A 12841-nucleotide genomic window follows, 5' to 3' on the forward strand; every position below is an offset into this window, starting at 1 on the left:
CCGCAGATTAGGCCTCGGGCCCTGGGTTGGGCCTTATCGCCAATGCTGGTTGGTCGGGCGGTGACCCGGGGCTGCATTGTCGTTCGCTTGAGGCACGCCTGGGGAAGCAGCCCTTCTCCCTGCCCTTCCTCTTCGCCTGTTGGCCAATAGTTTGTAAACGCCGCTTGAGAGTCATGAATTTGGACAGGTCATACCCCCTTCCACACCCCCTCCCTCACCCCCCTCACAAGGCCACCTCTCACAGCTTGTAGATTCACGCTTCTGTGCTTTTTAAAAATTCATTCATGGGATGTGGGCCTCGCTGGTTGGGTTGGCATTTATTGCCCATCCCTAATTGCCCCTTGAGAAGGTGGTGGTGAGCTGCCTTCTTGAACCGCTGCAGTCCATGTGGTGTAGGTACACCCACAGCGCTGTTAGGGAGGGAGTTCCAGGGTTTTGACCCAGTGACAGTGAAGGAACGGCCGATATATTTCCAAGTCAGGATGGTGAGTGACTTGGAGGGGAACTTCTGGGTGGTGATGTTCCCATCTATCTGCTGCCTTTGTCCTTCTAGATGGTAGTGGTCGTAGGTTTGGAAGGTGCTGTCGAAGGAGCCTTGGTGAATTCCTGCAGTGCATCTTGTAGATGGTACACACACTGCTGCTACTGTGCGTCGGTGGTGGAGGGAGTGAATGTTTGTGGATGGGGTGCCGATCAAGCGGGGCTGCTTTGTCCTGGATGGTGTCGAGGTTCTTCAGTGTTGTGAGAGCTGCACTCATCCAGGCAAGTGGGGAGTATCCATCATACTCCTGACTTGTGCCTTGTAGATGGTGGACAGGCTTTGGGGAGTCAGGAGGTGAGTTACTCGCTAAAGGTTCTTAGCCTCTGACCTGCTCTTGTAGCCACAGTATTTATATGGCTAGTCCAGTTCAGTTTCTGGTCAATGGTAACCCCCAGGATGTTGATAGTGGGGGATTCAGTGATGGTAATGCCATTCAATGTCAAGGGGCGATGGTTAGATTCTCTCTTGTTGGAGGTGGTCATTGCCTGGCACTTGTGTGGCACGAATGTTACTTGCCATTTGTCAGCCCAAAGCCTGGATATTGTCCAGGTCTTGCTGCATTTGGACATGGACTGCTTCAGTATCTGAGGAGTCGCGAATGGCGCTGAACATTGTGCAATCATCAGCGAACATCCCCACTTCTGACCTTATGATGTAAGGAAGGTCATTGATGAAGCAGCTGAAGATGGTTGGGCCGAGGACACTACCCTGAGGAACTCCTGCAGTGATGTCCTGGAGCTGAGATGACTGACCTCCAACAATCACAACCATCTTCCTTTGTGCTGGGTATGACTTTAACCAGTGGAGAGTTTTCCCCCTGATTCCCATTGACTCCAGTTTTGCCAGGGCTCCTTGATGCCCACACTCGGTCAAATGCGGCCTTGATGTCAAGGGCAGTCACTCTCACCTCGCTGGCTTTCTCCAACCGCTGGCAGGTTTTTGCCATGAGCACAGTGAACGCGGCACGGTGCCAGGGAGAGGGACGGTGACACGATTCCACCTTTCGGAGGCAGCAGGTTGCGTTGCTGGGCAGTCAGTGTTCAATGTTGGTTACAAGACGAGAGGAGTGGGAGGGGATGAGAGAGAGAGAATCGAGCTGGGTGCATGGCACATTCACTTCACTGCACAATAACCCTTCTCGTTGTGGGCAGAGCGACAGCAGGATAAGAAAGCCCGAGGAATGCAGGAAAACTGACTGAGGATCCGAGTTGAACTGAACTGCGACCTCCTGGGAGGACAGTGGGGGGGATTGGCGGGGTCGTGGGGGGGACTGGAGCGAGAGGCAATGGGGATGCCATTCCGTTTGCGGTGGTATCATTCGGAGGGATCGGGCGGGGAGAGCCTTGGTGTTTCCTCGAAGCCTCAAGCCCTTGTTGTGTCTGCTCATGGTGGGGGTGGGGTTCACTCAGGCCCCCCGGTTTCCCGGAGAGAGCGGGGGAGTTTTCCCTGCAGGTCCTGTTACCCCACCGACCAGCGTCGCCCAAAGGGCAGGTTTACCCGGTAAAGGGTCGCTTGTTGTTCGTGGGAGCTGGCTGTGCGCAGCCCGACAGCGCTTCATTGGCTGCGTGGTCGCTGTTCCCCACGTCCCAAAGCATGAATACATTCCAGCGTCAATATATTTCACCCCTCTCCTATTTTTACTTAGTTCCGTTGAAGGGTCACGAGGACTCGAAACGTCAACTGTGCTCTTCTCCGCCGATGCTGCCAGACCTGCTGAGATTTTTCCCAGGTATTTCTGTTTCTGTTTTTGTTTTGGATTTCCAGCATCCGCAGTTTTTTGTTTTTTTTAATACGTTCCAGTCTTTCTTCCAAAAATTCCCACGGTAAAGGTGGGGAGAGAGAGAGAGAGATCGCAGAGCATCCCAGGTTAAACCGAAGGCTGTTATTGGGGAACCACAGGATGATCTCACTGGCTCCCGCCTGATGCGTTTCCAGAACTCTTATTGCCTACTTTACAGAGCGAGGCATTTGACAGGGGCAGCGAAACCAGCTTATATTTCACCCCTCTCCTAACTTTACTCGGTTCTGCCGAAGGGCCATGAGGACTCGAAACGTCGACTCTTTTCTTCTCCGCCGATGCTGCCAGACCTGCTGAGTTTTTCCAGGTAATTCTGTTTTTGTTGCGCAGTAAATAAATAAGTTGTGAGGTGAGCTGGGGGTCCGAGCGAACTTTTTTATAAGATTGAGATGAACCACAGTCTTCCACCTCGATCCCCAGTGTTCAAACTCTTTCGAGTTATCAACAGTCACAGATTGCAACTCTTTCGAGTACAATCACAGTTCTTGGTTTCCAGGAGTGGGACATGAACCCACAACCCTCTGATTCAAAGGCGAGGGTGCTAACATCCTCGAGTTTTGATAACTCGAAAGAGTTACCTCTCAGTCTACCCAATGGAACACTTTCAGACCTTGCACTGCATAGTATGCGAATACCCTCAATCCACTGTTTAGCATCGTATATATTTGCCTCCACATATTATGCCAAGTCTCACCCGACATCAATACCTAAATATACAGTTTTCATCATTTTACCTCAATCCAGCTTTGCCTATGACTGCCTGGCGTAATTTAGCTCACCGTCCCCATCCAGGCGTGGCATGCTTTGCCAATCATCCCGTTTTCCCTATTTGCTTTGTGCCGATGCTAACTACCCCAGTTAGGCATTGGCCATCCTTGCGCCGCACACCGGGACAAATAGCCACTGTGAGACCCTCTACTGTTTGTGGTGCGAATGATCTCAATCAAGCCTGTGCTCATTTGCATTGTGCTAATTATCAACATTCTGCCATGTTAAAAAAAAAGGGCTTCGTTGCCATTGCTAATTATCGCAATACAGTATAGGCAAAATTTGCATTGCTTAAATTTACTCATAACCAAATGCAGATTATTCTATCTCAATCCAGCGTTTTACACATTCGCATTGCGTTGATGCTAATTATCCCAGTTGAGCACTGTGTAAACTTGCGTCGCGTTTTATGCCAACGCCCAGCATTGTAGAAGCATGCATGGCATAGTATGCCAATTAGCACCCATCTGCATGTCTAAATTTGCATTGTGCATTGTCAGGAGGATATAATCATTTCCAGAATGTTATCGGAATTTATTGTAGAGTAATAGTGGTGTATGTGTGCGTGTGTGTGTGTGTGTGACTTAATTGAATTAGAGGCAGCTGGTCTGGGTGCTCTGATGGAAGCAGAGAAGTTAGGTTTGAAATGTTAATGAGGTAAACACGGGGGAGGTTTAGAAACATCGGCGCCAAGGGAACACTTGCATTTCTAAATGAACCAGGCTGGATTGCTTTCAAAAGAGGGGGTGAAATGTGTCGCCAAGCCGGGTGAAGTTTAGAATGAGTGTGTTTATTTTTCCCAAAGATCACTGGTAAAACTTTAGTGCTATGAGAGATTTTTATTATCAGGGAGGTAAAGTCCAAAGACATGGTGAAACAATGGGTATTAGCATTCAAAGGGGAAAATGCGTGTAAAGGAGAGAAAGCTGTGTGTAAAGGAAGGCAGCCTAAGGTTCAACCAGTGTGAAATAAAAATATGTGTCTTAACAAAAGTGTAACTGGGAGTCAGATTAAGTAGGGGATTTAGAAGTTATCATAGTAATTCGTGGATCTATGTATGTATTTAAAGTCATGTCTTCTATTAATAAATGTTTAATCTAGTTTTGTAAAAACCTATGAGACTCGGTGGTCTTATTACTACTGAATTCAGGGCACGCATCTCAACATTTATACAAATGGCAAAACAGGTTGTGACAGTTGTTTCAAGCTCCCCTTTGGGATTTGGACAGCCCAGCATTCGCCATCGGCTGTGCCGTGACAACATTCGTCTCAATCCTTGAGAAGGAGCCTTCCCTAAAACCGTGACCTCACCTCCTGCTCCTGTCTGTAAAGCAGAGCTTCCTCCAGCGGTGCAGAGGTGAATCGCTCCACAAACTCGTCCACCTCCCCGAGGAGGCGCTGGCAGCAGAACCTGCTCACCCTGTACAGGTGCGTGTCCAAGGAACGCTCCTCAGTCCCTTGAGCCTCAGTGTCCAGAGCTGGGGGGGGGTGGGGGGTGGGGGAAGAGGAGCACAACATGACAAAGTGTCCAGGGAACAGACGATTCCGCCCACTGTTAAAAACCGCGGCTAACGCAGAAAGCAAATATCGGAAGGCACAGAGAAAGGATGATGAGGGGAGAACGAGAGTGGAAATCGAGAGACAGCTTGGCCGGGATAGACGAGACTTTCATAATGGTTTAAATTCCCCGAATGTCAAACTGTGAATTGTTATGTGATGTACTTTTACACCTTTGATGAATGGCGTATACTTTTGGGAAATACACATTAAGTTCCAACTAGTTTCTCCCCGGCAGGATGTACCCGTGAGAAAGAAAGAAAAATCCTGAATTTATATAGCGCCTGTCGTGGCCTCAGGACATCCCGAAGTGTTTCAGAGGTAGTGCAGCACCTCTCCAGAGCGCACATTGCAAAAACGTCACAAGCACGGCAGTTAATTTGGACACAGCAAGATCCCAAGAGCAGCAATGTGATAAAGGATAGGGCGATCTCTTTCTTATTGAAGTTGGCTCTAAGGGAAATATTGGCCAGTGCGCCAGGGAGATCTCCACTACTCTTCTTCCAATAGTGGCCTTGGGATCTTAGAGGACAGGAGTGGCCTAAAATTTACATCACATTTCAAGCTATTGATCCTCCAACAGTGCAGAACTCCCTCAGGACTGACTCTCCGACAGTGCAGCACTCCCTCAATACTGACCCGCTGACAGTGCAGCATTCCCTCAGTACTAACCCTCTGACAGTGCAGCACTGGGAGTGCTGCACTGTCAGAGGGTCAGTATTGAGGGAGTGCTGCACTGTCAGATGTGCTGTGCTCAGGGATTGCTGCACTGTCAGATGTGCTGTGCTGAGGGAGTGCTGCACTGTCAGATGTGCTCTGCTGAGGGAGTGCTGCACTGTCAGATGTGCTGTGCTGAGGGAATGCTGCACTGTCAAATATGCTGTGCTAAGGGAATGCTGTACCGAAGGAGGTCAGGACTGAGGGAGCTCTGCCCTGTCAGACTGTCAGTGCTGAGGGAGTGCTGCATGGCCAGTCGGTCAGTGCTGCCTTTGTACTGACCCTCTGACAGTGCAGCCTTCCCTCAGTACTGACCCTCTGACAGTGCAGCGCTCCCTCAGTACTGTCCCTCTGACAGTGCAGCACTCCCTCAGTACTGACCCTCTGACAGTGCAGCATTCCCTCAGTACTGACCCTCTGACAGTGCAGCACTCCCTCAGTACTGACCCTCCGACAGTGCAGCACTCCCTCAGTACTGTCCCTCTGACAGTGCAGCACTCCCTCAGTACTGACCCTCTGACAGTGCACACTCCCTTAGTACTGACCCTCCGACAGTGCAGCACTCCCTCAGTGCTGACTCTCTGACAGTGCAGCACTCCATCAGTACTGACCCTCTGACAGTGCAGCACTCCCTCAGTACTGACCCTCTGACAGTGCAGCACTCCCTCAGTACTGACCCCCCGACAGTGCAGTGCTCCCTCAGTACTGACCATCCGACAGTGCAGCACTCCCTCAGTACTGACCCTCTGACAGTGCAGCACTCCATCAGTACTGACCCCCCAACAGTGCAGCACTCCCTCAGTACTGACCCTTTGACAGTGCAGCACTCCCTCAGTACTGACCCTCTGACAGTGCAGCACTCCTGAACTAATGACCCTCCGAAATTGCAGCGCTCCCTCAGTACTGACCCAGCCTAAACAAGCCTACCGCTCTCCCAGCTCCTGTAAGTTATTTTTGAAACCTAGCTCTTTGACCAAGCTATAGATCAGCGGCCCTAGCCTCTCCTCCAGACACTTGATGTTAAAATTTGACCATTGTACTGCGCCTTTGTAATGTTCCCCTACATTAAAGGCGCTATATAAATGCAAGTTATTGTTGTCTGACCTTCCAGCGGTTGTTGCCTCTCCGTGCTGTTGTTCCCCACGTCTCGGTCTTCCTCCTTGACATCACAGTGTAGACGTTGAGTTCCCTCATCCCCGATCTCCTCTCCACGTCCATTATTCCCACTGACCGGGCTGGAACATTCCCCACGTCTGCTGGACTCATCCTCCATCCTGTCCCCAGCACCTGAAACCATTCATCATTGTCAAAATGTCCCAGAGACCTGGATACAACTTCCTGCCCTTGTGATTTTTGAGTTCATTTCGATGATGTGAGCGTTGCTTGGCAGGGCCTGAATTCCCTGCCCGTTTCCAATTGCCCTGGGTCAGGTGGCGCTGAACCGCCTTGTTGAGCCTGTGCAGAAGGTTAATGTCGGGACTCTCTGTCGCTTCCGGGAGGAGCAGAACTGAGTCGCTTCCTGGGATAGTTCACAGGGCATTCAGAATCCAACACATTGCTGTCGGAGGGTCAGTACTGAGGGAGTGCTGCACTGTCGGAGGGTCAGTACTGAGGGAGTGCTGCACTGTCGGAGGGTAAGTACTGAGGGAGTGCTGCACTGTCAGAGGGTCAGTACTGAGGGAGTGCTGCACTGTCGGACGGTCAGCACTGAGGGAGTGCTGCACTGTCGCAGGGTCAGTACTGAGGGAGTGCTGCACTGTCGGAGGGTCAGTACTGAGGGAGTGCTGCACTGTCAGAGGGTCAGTACTGAGGGAGAGCTGCACTGTCGGAGGGTCAGTACTGAGGGAGTGCTGCACTGTCAGAGGGTCAGTACTGAGGGAGTGCTGCACTGTCAGAGGGTCAGTACTGAGGGAGTGCTGCATGGCCAGTCGGTCAGTGCTGCCTCTGTACTGACACTTTTACAGTGCAAGAATTCCTCAGTACTGAACTTACGGCAGTGCCACAGAACCTTAGTACTGACCCTCCAACTATGCAGCACTCCCTCAGTACTGATCCTCAGAGAGTGCAGCACTCCCTCAGTACTGACCCTCCGACAGTGCAGCACTCCCTCAGTAATGACCCTCTGACAGAGCAGCACTCCCTCAGTACTGACCCTCTGACAGTGCAGCGCTCCCTCAGTACTGACCCTCTGACAGTGCAGCGCTCCCTCAGTACTGACCCTCTGACAGTGCAGCAGACCCTCAGTACTGACCCTCTGACAGTGCAGCACTCCCTCAGTACTGACCCTCTGACAGTGCAGCACTCCTTCAGTACTGACACTCTGTCAGTGCTGCAAACCCTCAGTACTGGCCCTCTGACAGTGCAGCAATCCCTCAATACTGACCCTCCGACAGTGCAGCACTCCCTCAGTACAGACCCTCTGACAGTGCAGCACTCCCTCAGTACAGACCCTCTGACAGTGCAGCAATCCCTCAGTACTGACACTCCAACAGTGCACAGCTCCCTCAGGACTGACCCTCTGACAGTGCAGCACTCCCTCAGTACTGACCCTCTGACAGCGCAGCACTCCCTCAGTACTGACCCTCTGACAGTGCAGCACTCCATCAGTACTGACCCTCTGACAGTGCAGCACTCCCTCAGTACTGACCCTCTGACAGTGCAGCACTCCCTCAGTACTGACCCTCTGACAGTGCAGCACTCCCTCAGTACTGACCCTCTGATAGTTCAGCACTCCCACAGGACTGACCCTCTGACAGAGCAGCGCTCCCTCAGTACTGACCCTCTGACAGTGCAGCACTCCATCAGTACTGACCCCCCAACAGTGCAGCACTCCCTCAGTACTGACCCTTTGACAGTGCAGCACTCCCTCAGTACTGACCCTCTGACAGTGCAGCACTCCTGAACTAATGACCCTCCGAAATTGCAGCGCTCCCTCAGTACTGACCCAGCCTAAACAAGCTTACCGCTCTCCCAGCTCCTGTAAGTTATTTTTGAAACCTAGCTCTTTGACCAAGCTATAGATCAGCGGCCCTAGCCTCTCCTCCAGACACTTGATGTTAAAATTTGACCATTGTACTGCGCCTTTGTAATGTTCCCCTACATTAAAGGCGCTATATAAATGCAAGTTATTGTTGTCTGACCTTCCAGCGGTTGTTGCCTCTCCGTGCTGTTGTTCCCCACGTCTCGGTCTTCCTCCTTGACATCACAGTGTAGACGTTGAGTTCCCTCATCCCCGATCTCCTCTCCACGTCCATTATTCCCACTGACCGGGCTGGAACATTCCCCACGTCTGCTGGACTCATCCTCCATCCTGTCCCCAGCACCTGAAACCATTCATCATTGTCAAAATGTCCCAGAGACCTGGATACAACTTCCTGCCCTTGTGATTTTTGAGTTCATTTCGATGATGTGAGCGTTGCTTGGCAGGGCCTGAATTCCCTGCCCGTTTCCAATTGCCCTGGGTCAGGTGGCGCTGAACCGCCTTGTTGAGCCTGTGCGGAAGGTTAATGTAGGGACTCTCTGTCGCTTCCGGGAGGAGCAGAACTGAGTCGCTTCCTGGGATAGTTCACAGGGCATTCAGAATCCAACACATTACTGTCGGAGGGTCAGTACTGAGGGAGAGCTGCACTGTCGGAGGGTCAGTACTGAGGGAGTGCTGCACTGTCGGAGGGTCAGTACTGAGGGAGTGCTGCACTGTCGGAGGGTCAGTATTGAGGGAGTGCTGCACTGTCGGAGGGTCAGTACTGAGGGAGTGCTGCACTGTCGGAGGGTCAGTACTGAGGGAGTGCTGCACTGTCAGAAGATATGTACTGAGGGTTTTTTCACTATTCGAGCAGTAACATGGGGGCAGCAATGTGATAGGTGCCACCTGCCTGGTGACACATCGAGCTGCCCTCAGGCGGGCACCGACCATTCTGGGAGCAGCGTATGGAAGAGGTGGCGGAGACTGCGCGCCACTGTATCGAGAGGCCAGGGCTTCTCCCTCATCCAACGTCACTGAAAGAGAGCGGATCATCCTGTCATTATTCCAGGACTCTCGCTGCGATCGCTGGCGCTAACTGTTGTTATCCGACATGGCGAGATCGGGCACTCATCCTCAAAGTGAAGTTCTGTCCGGGCTGGTCCGACACTGCGGCCTGGAAACTCTCGGAGACAGACAAGGTCTGTCTGTAATGTACAGTAAAACCACACACACACACACACACACACACACACACACGCGACACTCCTCCCTTCACCCTACAGTCTCCACCTCGGGTGGTGTCTGAAACCTTCCGTGGGATGCGGGGTGGCGCTGGCAAGGCCAGGATTCGCCGCCCGCCGCCAACTCCCCCTCGAACCGAGGGGCTCGCTCGTCCATTTGAGGAGGGGCAGTTGAGGGTCAGCCGCGCGGCGGCGGGTCGGGAGTCACAAGTAGGCCAGGCCGGGTCAGGGGGAGCAGGTCCCCTTCCCTACAGGATGCAGGGCACCAAGCCAGGTTCCTGCTGCCGTCAATGGCGGCCCTCACGACCCACCGCTATTGAGACGGCCTTCATAATCCTCGATTTATCAATCGGATCTAAAGCCTGCCAGCAGCTGCCGGGGAGGGATTTGAACCCGCGACCTCCCGACAGCGGGTTAGACCAGGTCTCTGGATTACAGGCCCGGTGACTAGGCCGCCATTTCCCTCTCCCTCTACATGAGGCATTTCGAGTCACGATGAAGATTGTCTCACTGGGAAAAGCTCCTTTCTGTATCTGTGGCTCATTTTACAACAGCAGCGAAGGGGCTGGGAGACGCCCTGTCTTATCATGACGCCCCACATGTCCCAGGCTGAGGAGCCTCCCTTGGCGACCCCCTGAGTAAGGCTTTCGGCCTTGTTGTCTCTCCAGTGCCAGGCTCACTAGTCGGAAACATTTCCAATCTACGGCTTCGTTGTTCAATCTCCTCGAGCCCGAAATCTTCTCCAGCCCTCACTCCCAACTGGTGAACACCAAGACCCCAGACCGAAGCCATGAGGAAAAGATATTGTTTTACCCCCAGTGACGTACGTTGGGAAATAAATACTGGACCTCAAGTCGCAACGAGGAGATCTACCCTCCCTCTTCTCCAAATCTACTGTCACAGCTTTTACAGCCGCCTGAGAGAACAGAGAGGAGCATCAGAGTTATCATCTCATCGGAAAGACGGCACTCCTGACAATGCAGCACTCCCTCTGCACTGACCCTCTGACAGTGCAGCGCTCCCTCAGTACTGACCCTCTGACAGTGCAGCACTCCCTCAGTACTGACCCTCTGACAGTGCAGCACTCCCTCAGTACTGACCCTCTGACAGTGCAGCACCCCCTCAGTACTGACCCTCTGACAGTGCAGCACCCCTTCAGGTTTATCAGCATTGCGATCGGTGCCCCAGGTTAGATTGGGGACCAGAACATACTGTTATGTTACTCCGAGGTGTGTGTGCTGCTTCCCGATCCCCTGCTCGTCCTGAACCCAGGGATCTTGGCTGTTTAAATGCAGCCGTTCTTCACTCTGGGCTCGATACTCAAACCTGTTCCCAACGCCACCCTCTTGCCCACCTTATTTCGTCGTAAGTCACAATCACCTAAGTTGATTTAACGAGAGCTAAATTGTGAGAAGCCCAAGTATTAAACTGCCTCTGGCATCTTCTCACCTCGGTCTTGTTATCGGCTGATCTCCCCTTGTACTAGGAAGCGAAATCGCCTGACAGTTCCTTCCAGTGCATTTCTAGGGCGTAACCTTGCAGGAGGATGGACTACATCATGAGTGACTCCCCTCTAAATGGGGCTGTGCCCAGGAGAGATAAGCACCCGGCATCTCTCCCTGTCCAGGGCTCAGAACTCCTGTACTTGTTCATTGCAAAGTTACAGAGTGTTTGCAACAGAGGAATCAACCCCTCGGTTCTGACTCTCAGTGGTGAGGAAGCGCTGCACTGTCCGAGGGTCAGTACTGAGGGAGTGCTGCACTGTCGGAGGGTCAGTACTGAGGGAGTGCTGCACTGTCAGAGGGTCAGTACTGAGGGAGTGCTGCACTGTCAGAGGGTCAGTACTGAGGGAGTGCTGCACTGTCGGAGGGTCAGCACTGAGGGAGTGCTGCACTGTCGGACGGTCAGTGCTGAAGGAGAGCTGCACTGTCAGAGGGTCAATGCTGAGGGAGTGCTGCACTGTCGGAGGGTCAGTGCTGAGGGAGTGCTGCACTGTCGGAGGGTCAGTGCTGAGGGAGCGCTGCACTGTCGGAGGGTCAGTGCTGAGGGAGTGCTGCACTGTCGGAGGGTCAGTACTGAGGGAGTGCTGCACTGTACGAGGATCAGTACTGAGGGAGTGCTGCACTGTCAGAGGGTCAGTACTGAGGGAATGCTGCACTGTCCGAGGGTCAGTACTGAGGGAGCACTGCACTGTCGGGGGGTCAGTCCTGTCGGAGGTTCCCTGGTGATGCTCCTGCTCCACACGAGCCTCCTCCCACCCCCCCCTCTCTATCTCCCACATCTCCTTCTATTCCCTCCTTTCCCCGTCATCGCGCTCCCCCTTAATCACAGCGACTGTCATGAGGAGATCTGTACGTCTATAATGTTATTGGGAATTATTTTTATAATGGAGTGGTTGTGGGGTCTGTGTCGATGGGTGAATTGTTCCTCTGGTGGGTGGGAACGGGCGCGGGTGGTCTGGAGCTGATCGCCGCCCACGGTGGTCTGCGCGCCGCCATTTTACGCGGGCGGGCCAATGAAGTCCCGCCCAGCGTAACACATGTCCGGTAGCGCTCAGCGCTCCCTGTGCGGGCTGGAGAGAGGAGGTAGAGCTGGCGCACAGAGCTGCCTCAGGGAGATTGAGTCGATAATGAAACTGTTTTTATGGGTAAAGTAAGAAATGATTTAAACACGTCGCCTCATGTGACAATGTCACACATGGAGCTGCGACACGCTCGTGAATTCAGCAACACGTATTGAATTATTTTATGAAACCCTCGGGAAACCTCCTCCTCCCGCCCGTGGATGAGGTTCCCTGACAAAGGTGAAGGGCGCTCGGTTTCTCTCCTCCTGCCCGCCAGCCTTCAGATTGGACGGGTAGCCTTGTTAAGAAGGTCAGTCGCTTCTTTCAGGGCCTCCATCGCCCCTTTGGCAATCGATCGGTGGGCGCGCAGCCGCGTGCTCGCCGAACGCGATATCGAAATGGCGCGCGGTGACATCGGGAGGCTCGCCCGACGTCACCTCGCAGAGTCTCGGGCCACCCACCCCACCCCCGCCCCCGGCTGCCGATGGCAATATTCTGCCCCATGGGTTTGACTGTGTGTGTGTGTGTGTGTGTGTGTGTGGCTTAACTGGATTAAAGCCAACTCGTCTGGGCGCTTTGATGGATCATAGTCTGAGACGTTCACTGGGTAAACAAGGCAGCAAGTTATAAGGCAAAGCGTAAATTTGGCATTCAAGAGTGGGAATGGAATCTTGCACCTAGCTAGGAGAGGCCC

The 12841-nt window shown here is 52.9% G+C and overlaps 1 protein-coding gene across 2 annotated transcripts in view; it reads right to left on the reverse strand.

The window, feature by feature from the left end:
- LOC144677682 (uncharacterized) overlaps window positions 1-11101 on the reverse strand; it is a 28829-nt gene extending 17728 nt beyond the window's left edge. Inside the window, exons 1-4 of one of the 2 annotated variants that reach the window (XM_078537717.1) lie at window positions 11034-11101; window positions 8522-8704; window positions 6486-6668; window positions 4419-4585 (exon numbers count right to left, since the gene is read on the reverse strand). In XM_078537717.1, coding sequence (XP_078393843.1) covers window positions 4419-4585; window positions 6486-6668; window positions 8522-8690 — 519 coding nt within the window. In that variant the 5' untranslated portion in view covers window positions 8691-8704; window positions 11034-11101. Of the gene's footprint in view, window positions 1-4418; window positions 4586-6485; window positions 6669-8521; window positions 8705-10796; window positions 10904-11033 lie in introns of those variants that run through there. The other variant, XM_078537716.1, reaches the window with a different exon arrangement.
- Window positions 11102-12841: the final 1740 nt, after the last annotated feature.

This window comes from Cetorhinus maximus, unplaced genomic scaffold (assembly GCF_964194155.1).
Source record: "Cetorhinus maximus unplaced genomic scaffold, sCetMax3.hap1.1 HAP1_SCAFFOLD_2883, whole genome shotgun sequence".
NCBI lineage: Eukaryota > Metazoa > Chordata > Chondrichthyes > Lamniformes > Cetorhinidae > Cetorhinus > Cetorhinus maximus.